Source organism: Sapajus apella, unplaced genomic scaffold (assembly GCF_009761245.1).
Source record: "Sapajus apella isolate SASKATOON/1434 unplaced genomic scaffold, GSC_monkey_1.0 scaffold92, whole genome shotgun sequence".
NCBI lineage: Eukaryota > Metazoa > Chordata > Mammalia > Primates > Cebidae > Sapajus > Sapajus apella.
The window spans coordinates 2,966,054-2,976,930 of record NW_022437032.1 but is presented as its reverse complement, the minus strand read 5'-3'; the positions used below and the strand labels follow the sequence as shown (position 1 = coordinate 2,976,930).

General features: G+C 42.5%; 1 protein-coding gene across 2 annotated transcripts in view; it reads left to right on the top strand.

Moving 5' to 3' along the window:
- The first annotated feature begins 2,060 nt into the window (after positions 1–2,060).
- The window catches only part of TSHZ2 (teashirt zinc finger homeobox 2), a 513,539-nt gene continuing 504,722 nt past the window's right edge, over positions 2,061–10,877 (top strand). For both annotated transcript variants that reach the window (XM_032255939.1, XM_032255938.1), the window contains exon 1: positions 2,061–3,148. In XM_032255939.1, the coding sequence (XP_032111830.1) occupies positions 3,109–3,148 (40 nt within the window). In that variant the 5' untranslated portion in view covers positions 2,061–3,108. The remainder of the gene's footprint in view (positions 3,149–10,877) is intronic.

Below are 10,877 nucleotides of genomic sequence, written 5' to 3'. Positions count from 1 at the left end.
TGTGTGTGTGTGTGTGTGTATACACACATATGTACATATATATACATATATACATATGTATACACTATGGAATACTACTCAGTCATAGAAAAGAACACAACTATGTCTTTTGCAGCAATTTGGATAGAGCTGGAGGCCATTATTCTAGGTGAAGTAACTCAGGAATTGAAGACCAAATACTGCATGTTGTTGTTTATAAGTAGGAGCGAACGCATGGGTCCACAAAGGCATACAGAGAGGTATTATAGACATTGGCAACTCAGAAGGGAAGAGGATGGGAAGCGGGTGAGGAATGAAAAACTACCTGTTGGGTGCAATGTACGCTACTCGTGTGATGGGTGCACTAAAATCCCAGACTTAACCACTGTGCGATTCGTCCATGTAAGCGAAAACCACTTTTACCCCTAAAGCTATTGAAATTAAAAGAAAGAAAGCAGGAAGGAAGGAAAGGAAGGAAGGGAGGGAGGGAGGGAGGGAGGGAGGAAGGAAGGAAGGAAGGAGAAAGAAAGAAAGAGAAAGAAAAAAGAATGAAGAAAGAAAAAAGAAAGAAAGAAAGAAAGAAAGAAAGAAAGAAAGAAAGAAAGAAAGAAAGAAAGAAAGAAAGAAAGAAAGAAAGAAAGTAAGAAAGAAAGAAAGAAAGAAAGAAAGAAAGAAAGAAAGAAAGAAAGAAAGAAAGAAAGAAAGAAAAGAAGGAAGGAAGGAAGGAAGGAAGGAAGGAAGGAAGGAAGGAAGGAAGGAAGGAAGGAAGGAAGGAAGGGAAGGAAGGAAGGAAGGAAGGAAGGACCTCTAGTCCCAGCCTGCATTAAATGCCCTCAATTGCTTTTCCCTCTCACTAGAAGGAGCACTCCTTGAGGGCAGGGTCTAGGTTCATCCTGTTCACAGACCTGTCCCCAACAACTCAAAAGGTGCCTGGCAGATAGCAGAACTCAATAATCACATGCTCATTTCAATCTCTCTGCACTCAAATGCCATCCCCTACACTGAATCCAGAGTTACCCACCCCCTTAGACACTATTACAGTACTCAGTTTAACATCTTTATGGAGCGAGTCACTCAAAGTATCCTGTTTATTTGTTTGCTTACTTTTCATTCACTTAACAAATATTTTATTGGGCACTTACCGTATGTCTTGTGCTTTGCCAACACTTAGGGATACAACAGAACAAAGACGCAAAAATTATTCCTCCCATTGGAGTTTACATTCAAGAGGGGAACTCGTACAGTAAACAAAATAGAAAACTGTCCATAACCTGTGCCACACTGATCAGCTCACTGGGGAATAATGAAGTGGAGAAATGGGACAGGGAGTGTGTGTGTGTGTGTGTGTGTGTGTGTGTGTGTGTGTGTGTGATATTTTAAGTAAGGTAGACCTCTGGGAGAAGGAGAATTTAACCAAAGACTGGATAGCTAGGGCCACTTGTCTGCGCTCCCCCATTAGAATATAAATACCAACAGGGCCACCACCTTCCCTTTCTCTGTGGCCTCCCTGTCTCCAGAATAGGCACATAGTAGGTGCTCAATAAATACTCTTCAAAGGAAACAAAAAGAGGAATATGTGATTAGACCGTAAAGTAGGCAGAAGGGAGATTTTTATTTTTATGACCACCCATTGATTAGCTAGACGGTGGGAGGGACAGGGGCACTAAACTGAAGGGGGTGTGGGGAGGACATTTTGGGGGATCAGGTTAAGACTTAGAGGATGCAGGTCCTCACCAGATAAGGTCCCCTCCTCCCTTTCCCCGCCCGGAGCAAACCTAAGTTCTCCCTCTCCTAATATTGTGCATGGTACCTGCTGCTCAGCCAACCTGGTCCCTGAACCTCCCTCCCAGCCTCCCAGCTTCAGAGTTCAGACATCATCACCCGGCCTCCTTTTTTATTCTCCCGCACCCCTTCCCTCCTCACCTCTTTTCCCCCCGCCTCCGCCCCTTCCTCCTCCCGGAGGGGTGTCCCCACGCCCGGTGGGCACGCCCTCGCCCCGGCGGAGCCAGGGCGCACGGAGGGGCCTGGGCCGGCGCGCCCGGGCCCCCGCCCCCAGCCCCTCTCCCCGGCGGGACACTGTCCCTTTAATAGGCTCCCGCTGCCTGGCGCTCTGCGGCTGGGGAGTAAATTTCTCCCTGTCATCAGGTCGCGGGGAGAGGAGGAGGAGGAGGAGTTTGTTAATGTTCAGTTTGTTCAGCGGGATCGATGTTTGCTGGCATCGCCTCGCCCTGTCTTGTGTATGCGAGGGTGTGTGTGTGTGTTTGTGTGTGTGTGCCTATGTGGGGGGTGTGAGTGTGTGTGTGCGAGGAAGCGGGGGTGCGTGTGCGTGTGAGTGCGTGTGTGAGTGTGTCTGTGTGTGTGTCTGTGTGTGTGTGTGTGTGTGTGTGTGTGAGTGAGTGGATTCCAGATTTTCTGTCTTTCCAAAACCCGCTCCTGTCCTCTCGCATATCACTCACAGACGGGGATCTGACAGCAGCCACAAACCTACAGTGAGTGATCGCTCTCCCCCCCGGCACGAATCCGCCATAGAGATCAGCGAGGAGGAGGAGGAGGAGGAAGAGAAGAAGGAGGAGGTGGAGGAGGAGGTGGAGGAGGAGGAGGAGGAGGAGGAGGGAAAGAGGAGAAGGAAGAAGAAGAAAAAGAAGAAGAAACCCAGTACCTTCCCAGGATTGCCTTTTTTTTCCTTATCTTTACGCGCGAGTGTGCGTGAGGCGCGTGTGCGCCCCTCGTCCCTTCCATCCGAACCCGGTCTTGGATGTTTAATAAAGAAATCAAGTGTCTCAACAGTCACCAAAAAAAAAAAACGCAAAAACAAAAAAAAAATCCAAAAGCAAAAACAAAAAGAGAGAGAGAGAGAAAAAAAAATCCAAAACAAACAAACAAGGCAGAACCAACCTCTACTTCAAAGCAGCCGACACAAGCCACCCGTGTCTGCCACCCAGAGAGGGGGGTCTCTGGCCCGTGCTGGAGGAGTTGCAGGGGGGATCGTCAGGGGGACAGAGGCCGAGTGACGTCCTAGGAGCCACCGGGCAAGAGGCGGAGGAGACCCAGAAAGGCCAGAGAGACAGCGGGCCCCGGCGCGCGGCTCGGGGCTGGGGCGCCAGAAGTGGGACTGGAGCGAAGTAGAGGATGCCGAGGAGAAAACAGCAGGCACCCAAGCGGGCGGCAGGTAAGAGAAACGGCTCGGCTTAGGGGCTGCCCAGCCCGGGCTGCCCTGCGCGCCGCGCTCCTCGCCCGCCCTCTTTGCCCCTGGGTGCCCGGGGGCACCACCCACTTAAGCTTTTGGGGGAGTTTGCGCCGGGTGCCCCTCTAGTAACCCGTCCTCTCTCGCGCCTTCTCTGGTCTCCCAAATCCTCCCCTTCCAAGCTCCGGTTGGGTTGCGGGGAGCTATCCCACCAAGCCTTTCCTCCTTAAACTTTTTTTCCTCCACCCTCTACCCCACCCCTAACTTTCTCCCAGTTCTATTTCTTGCCTCTCGGGCCAAAGTCGGGTTGAGGATTTGGGGTGCGGAGTAAGGAGACAGCCCCTCCACCTCCGCATCCCTCAGCGTGGTCAGTGCCGGTGGCTTCTGGCCTCCAGGGACAGCGTCTCCTCTCACCGGGGCTTGGGGCACTGAAGTGTGAGGCATACCCAACACCCGGGCTGCATGCAGGCTTTGGGGCGAGCAATAGGAGTTTAGCGTTGATCACCAAGGTGGACAAAATGCCCCAGGAAACGGGTGAATCTTTGCGTATGTTGTCTAAAAGGATCCACATTGGGAAATCTAATTAACAATTTCCCTACTCTTAATAAAGTGGGGAGGGTGGTAAATGCCCCATAGAAATTTAAACAGCTCTGGATTTTCTTTGCCCAGAGAGTTGCAAACTTTGTGAAATGATTTGTACCATAAGAACTATCCCATCTGAACCCTTACTTATTCCTCCACAAAAAAGATAGGAACAGGTTAATGGATCAGTACAATAGACCTTCTAAGGGTGTTTTTTTTCCCCCCTTTTGGGTTGCTTAATTGCTTTTTTAATAGTGTGCTGGGGTTTTGTTTCTCGGAAGTGTAATATGAAAGTTCATTTTTCTTCTGCCAGACCCACCCACTGAAAAATCAGCTTTCCACTTGATTGCTAGTTTTGATTTGACATTTGATTGATCACCTGTCATCTCGCTGCCTTTGATCTATTCATTCTTGATATATATCAATAAATCACTCACCATGGTAACTCAGAGTGCCAGTGACGCAAACCTTGCCCTCTATATTCAGAGCCAGACATGCACAATTATTATCTTGTTTGGCTTTCAATGTGGACGTTTTTATTTCTTTGTGTCCTTTAGTTGAATCAGGGCTTTCGCAAAAAGCTTGTTTAATTGTCTTTTTCTTCTCTCTCTGTCTTTGCCCTCTTGATTTAGGCAGCATTAGGTAAAGCTGCTCTTCTGCAGACCCACCTCCGAATTTCACTGTTCCAACTCTAGCAAAACACAGGGAGAAGTTTGGTGGAACACTTTCGTAAACTTTGCAAAGTCACCCTTAGAACAAATCCAAAGTTAGTTAGAAATCTGAAGAGAGTGGGTCCCTTCTCTGAACGTGCCAAATCACCAAGCTCATCCTCCTTCCTCGCCTGATTCGAGCCCAAATGGCAATATAGGTGTTTTGAAATATCCACAATTATTATTCCTTCTGAGCACAGAATTGCTTCCCTGTTTGTAAGTTGGTTCGAGTGGCATGCGGAAATATTGATACAGTGTGGATTCATATTTTCCCTAAAAGCAAAATAATTAAAATATTTTTAGTGACGTATATATTTGGAATTTGCCTCATCAGTGAAGTTTTCTTTTTTCGACTCTGGTTACTTTCTTTGAAAACAATGTCTCTTTCTGCATTTAACTCGCTTATTTCCTAAAACTTAGGCTGCTTTGCAATCTTACAGCGTGTGGATGTGAGCAATGGCCTTTGAGACCCAGGAAGAGCGAGCCTGCTACATGTAGTTCTGGCAACATAAGTTTAAGTGTAACTACATTATTAGAGATAACGTCCTTATTGTTGTTCCAAAAGAGAACCCTGGGCTATGGTCCAGCAAGAAGTGATACTGCCCTGAAAATTACTCTTTTTTTTTTCCCTTGTTGTTCCGGTAAAGACTATCAACAACTAGGCGGTAATTTAAATTACCAGAATGACTGGACATGTCTCCTTTAGTAAGCTCATTACAAAAAGTGCATTGCTCAGAATTGCTGGACTTTGATTATAATTATCCTCCGATCGATGAGGATCCAGGTGTACGTAACATAATGCTGTATCACATTATTTAAATTAGGTTCTTTTCATTAAGCTGTATCTGTTGGTGCTGGCTAGTTTATTGGGGTGTGTGTGTGTGTGTGTGTGTGTGTGTGTGTGTGTGTATTAGAAACTTACAACTATAGTTTCAGTTTTCTGGCCCATTATATTCCTACTGCTTTTGTATGTTTGTTTTGTATGATTCTTATTATTTTCACCAGAAGAAGTGGAAACCCTTTTTAAGCTGAAAAAGGATAATTCATTTCGTACACAGTGAGGGCCCTCTTACCTTGTTTATTTGCTCACATATTAATAAAGGAGATAGATTTTCATGCAGTGTGTCTTCTGTTCATCTGAGGTCATCAATGCCCCACTCTATTTCAGCTGAAGTGGTTATTCACAAGTAAAGTTAGCCACTATGGGGTTCTGTAGCTAGTTAACATCCAGGAAAGGTGAAAAGGTGGGTTCTAAGATTATGACCATACTAACTTTTATCACTGCTTAAAATTAAACACAATGCACAACTGTAAGTAATTACACCCAAGGACTGATGTTGAAAGCTTGATTTCTAGCTTGATTAATGAATAATGGGAGATAGAAAAAGCCTGTGAGTGGATCAGAGCTGAGGCTCTCCCGGAGCACTCTTTTTCCCAAGAACTGTTCCAGGCAATTTGATTCCTTTGTATTATTAGTTTTAAGTTCCATGTTTCAAGGAATCAATTACAGAACTTTCTACTAAAGCAGGTATCTAAATAGAATAAACAGAATGATACTGTAAGCGACGAGGAATTTTAGTCTTTATTTGTTATAGTCTTCCCCCTTCAGGGGGAAGGGATATGAGGGGACAATTCTCTTTAAGGAAACAGCTAAATCAGAGTACCTTCCTCTGAAATGTCATTCTTCCTGGCTTTTTTAAGCTATGCTAGTCCACCATACTATTACTTAGGGCAAGAAAAAAAAGTTGAGAAAGCAGCCTATCGTACCCCAGGGGTTTGCGTTGTGTGTGCATGCTTGCTTTCTTGGATGTATATTTCACTCACCGTTAAAATGCATCCACTATTAACTGAAAATATTGCAGGATTCAGTACCAGCATTTTCCCCCTGTATGCATTTCAGGGAAGATACAGAAAATAGCAGGAAAGTAAAATAAAACAGAATGGGGTTTTGATTTGTTTGCATTTTGCAGGATGCAGAGTGGTTAAAAATGTAAGATTGTAGACTTAAAGTCTACCTCTTGATTCCCTACAGCCTGTCTCAGTCTCTGTGCGCACACATGTATAATGGTATTTTATTTCACCATCCTGAACTGTTTTTATGTTAATGACAGCCAATTGCAATAGAATACAAAATCTTTTGTGAGCACATCTTGTGAATATATAATATGTATGGAAGTTATAAGATTCGGCCCCTGCCCACTCAAAGCGATTAGATGTTTCCTTCTTGCTGACTCTCAGAGGATTTCCGATCAACCAGATCTGAGGAGAGTCTTGCAAGAAAGAACAGCTCCCTCAATTTATTTTGTTTATTTAATATGGAGATGAATAATGCAGATTTTGTTTTCATGAATGTCCTTGTGTGGCAGTAAACATTAGACTATTAGCAATCATTACTTAAAAGTTGCAATTTGCACCTTAATAGCACAGGTTATTTCCATGGGAAACATAGTCAGCAGGGACAACTCTGAACGCTACAACAGAGCAGAAATGACCTCAGAGATCTCTTTTCCCCCTCGTGATAGTGGCGACTCTGAAATAATGGGTGAGGTCTCAGAAATCTCAACCAACAGGATGGAGGGAGGGGGCAGATAGCTCAGGGTGAAGTTTAATTTTAATTTACTGTCTGATGGGACAGGATTCAAGAGACTAAGAAATCAGGTAGATTCGGGACCCCGGCTCTCTCACTTTGTTTAAATATCCTTCAGAAAGACAAGTTCACATCTTGAACACTTAAATATCGCATACTATGGATTCGTTCACTTGTCCAAAAGTACGATTTTAACAAATGAATGAAAAATACACACACACACACACACACACACACACACACACATATGCAGGCAATAAACCCCAAAGGGTCACAGCAGCACAAACTCTTTTGGCTTCTGGCCATTCTTGTTACTTAAGGCAGATCTCTGAAAAAGGAATAGATACCTTGAAATCCTTGGTCCACACGACATTTTGGACTGAAATTAATTGCTTAAGTGGTCTTTTTCCCACCCCCATCCTGATTTCCTCCTTCCACCTCTCACCTCACCCTTAAAGACTCGGATTGAGTAGGACATCTCAAAAGCCCATTTGTTTTAGGCATTTATTGATTTCATTTTTAATCTGCCATATCAGGACACAATACGTTAACCCTAATCAGCAGATTGCAAGTGACAGAGAGTTCTAGTGGAAACTGTGTAAGGGAGCAGGCGATCTGGGAAACTTCTTGACAATGAAAATCTTCTCTGAGGTTTGAAAGTTTGGATGCTGAAGGTTACTTTTGGGGAGGGTAGAAACATTCCTCAGAAGCAGTCTACATTTTTTTCTTCCACTTTATATTTCCTTATCTCCCACTTGCTCATTCTATTGCTACCCTTTGAGAACGCTTAACACCCAACAAATACCTCCCAAGTATTTTCAGGAGGTCTGTTCCTGAAGCAGCTTGACTTTTGTCACATTCTTCAAAGGAGGTTTATGCTTTCATTTCATCCCAGCTGATTTCTCATTCATTTGATGGAATTTCTCCAAAGAATAATACCTGAATTGATCTGTTTCTCTTCCCAGGGCCTTGGGAATTGTGCTCTCCATTGAGCAGGTTTTGGTGATTGGGGGGTGGAGGAACGGGTACAGACTGAGCCTGGCATTTTTTAAAGCCACTGAAATGATGCCTCTCTGTTCATCACTGCAGTTGAGCTTAGGAAGTCAACCAAGAAGAAAACCTAGGCCCTGGTCATGTTCGTGCTGTGCCTGTAATTAGCTGAAACGAGGTAAATATCCAAAGTCAACCTTCCCTTTCCATCACTGTATTTATACTGTCCATTTTATTTGGAAATGTCATGGTCTGGGAAGACTGAGCCACTATTTCAAAGGCAATGCCTGCTTCTTCTACCCATGTCCCCTTTAAAAAACACACAGAAATTGCTGAACAAATTCTATATTAAGACCAGGCATACACAGAGTATCATTTTCGTTTGATGCAAAGTCAGTTGGAAATACATTAAACTAACAGAGAGTGTCTTGCATCGCTTCCCTGAAGCAGTGCCTTTTCATTACATATTTAATTACAATCAAACTGAACGACTTTTATTAAAAAAATCACAGTGGTATTAAAAGAAGCCTGGCACACAAATAATTTTATTGCTTTGCAAGTTGAGAACGCTTTTATATTTTTATTTCTTTGGGAGAAACGTATTTTAATTTTCTAATGTTGTGATAAATACAGACTGTCTTTTACTGTAGTCTGTAATCAGGGAGAGCTTATCCTTCTATCTTTATAGAGTCTGCCTTACCCTAGAATAGGTTTTGATATTCCATTTTTTCGGTGATTTGTAACAATTGGTATGTTTCTTTTTTTTTTTTTTTTTACGTTTTACAAGTTCTGTTTAAACTTAGAAATTCTCACATTCCTTAGGGTGATCTTTGGAAAGCAGCTCTTCAGTTACAGGAGGAGTTTAGTCATTCTAACCACATAAGAAAGTGCAGAGTACTTGCTTACCTGGATATTACAGCAAGAAAAATAACACTATCTATTTATGTGCCTCTAACATGTAACACTATTTAACTGGATTTGTAATTTTTTTCTTTTTTCTTCCTACTGACCTTTCATTCACTTGTTTTGGAAAGTTTTTCTGAGAAGAAGGTATAGAGATAACATTTAAAGTGGATTTCGAGATACATCAGATTTTTAAAACATTGTAATAAAAATTAGAGACTTCAGAGCCCAGCAGTTCACTGCTAGTCTAGGTCTGCAAACTAATAAGAAAGCATCTCTGCAAACACATAGTTTCTACTTGAACTTACACAGGAACAGGGAGCATCTCCAGCAGTGAGGCCGTATTCATATTGCTCATTTTGTCTGAGAAATTATTTTGTCCGAGGGTATCAGACTGAGGTCCGTTCGAAGACGTTATGTACATACACAGACGCACAGAAGAGAAATCTGAGATGCAAGTGGGAATTGCTGATATATTTGTTTCCAAAGCAAACTCCATGAATGAAATGATTAAAGAATTCGGAAGCATTTGAAAGTCATTAAAATAGCCATTTGGAATTCTAAGTTGTTGCCTCCCTCCATTTTTTTGCATTTCCCCCATAGAAAAAGACATCCCCTGGGTACCATCACATATTCTGGGATGCTGAAGTAATGCCTGAAACTATTTAAAATTTTAGAAATTAAAATTCAGGAGGCACAGCAAGATAATCCTGTTATTAATATATCAGTATTATTTAGCCACACATAACAACAGGAAAACATACAATGCAAAAGTTTTAGAGATAATGAGCTTAGGGAAATTACATGGGGGAAGGAATACCTGGATCATATTTGAAAGCATTTGTCTTCAATTCTGCTTATCTAAATGGGAGTTCTCTTTCTACCCGTGTCATTTAAAAAACAATTTCAATATCCCCCTACCTGGTACCCGAGCCTGAAGTGGAGTCTAATGAAACTCTCTAGACACACAGATGTAAGACACTATAGTGCACAACCCTTTTTAAAAAATTGTTTCGGAAAACCAAATGTGGGCATGCAAACCAAAAGAAAGACCTCAAGAATCTTTATAAGATAGCTGGCTCAGGGTTCAAGATCGAGAGAACTTTGTTTCGGCAGGGTAAGAAGACAACAGCATTGCATTTTAACTAAACATCTCTTCTTGGCAAATGAGAAGCGGTGAAGCAGGGAAGATTTTTTAAGGAGATTTTTAGCTCTTTTGCATCTCTCTCCAAAGACTAATTTAATTGAAAAGCTGTAGTGTCCATTTATGCTAAAGGAAAGGCCTCATGTTTCCACAAAGCTGCTAGACACTAAGGTGGGTTAAAAAAAAAAAGGGGGGGTGTGGTCAGCATTCTGCAGTTTCTGTTAGTACAAAAATTAAGATCACTGGTCTTAATTACTTGAGTGCTTTCAGAACTGAATAAATACTCTAAAATCACTCCTGAGCTTTCTTCTTAAAGCTACATCTAAGCCATTTCTATGGAAATTACATAGTTTAGATATTAAGGTGGGTAGAAGACAGTTATTGTTTTTAATGAAAATAGTTACGAAGGGCAGAATGAGATAAAAACAGAGTTGGCAGCAGGCATTCTGTTTGTAATGAATTCGAAAGAAACTTCCGTAATGCTTTACTGCATCATGAAAAATCCATGAAATCTGGTGACATGGGAGTTACAAAAATGAGACAGAGGGTCAAGGTCTTCTATAGGGGAAAAATGACTTGTGTAAGTAAGAGCAGCGGCACATAAATATCTCTGTATAAACTGCACAGGGCTTGCTTTAAATCACCTCAATTTATCAAATCCTTGGAATTTTTTATGTATTTAGGAGCCTCTCTTTTATACCCCAGAGAGATATGAATAGCTTCTGGGCCAAGATGATGCTGTAGAGAAGAGTCAAATCTATTCTATGCATACGGTACCATTTGGTACAGAAGAAATGC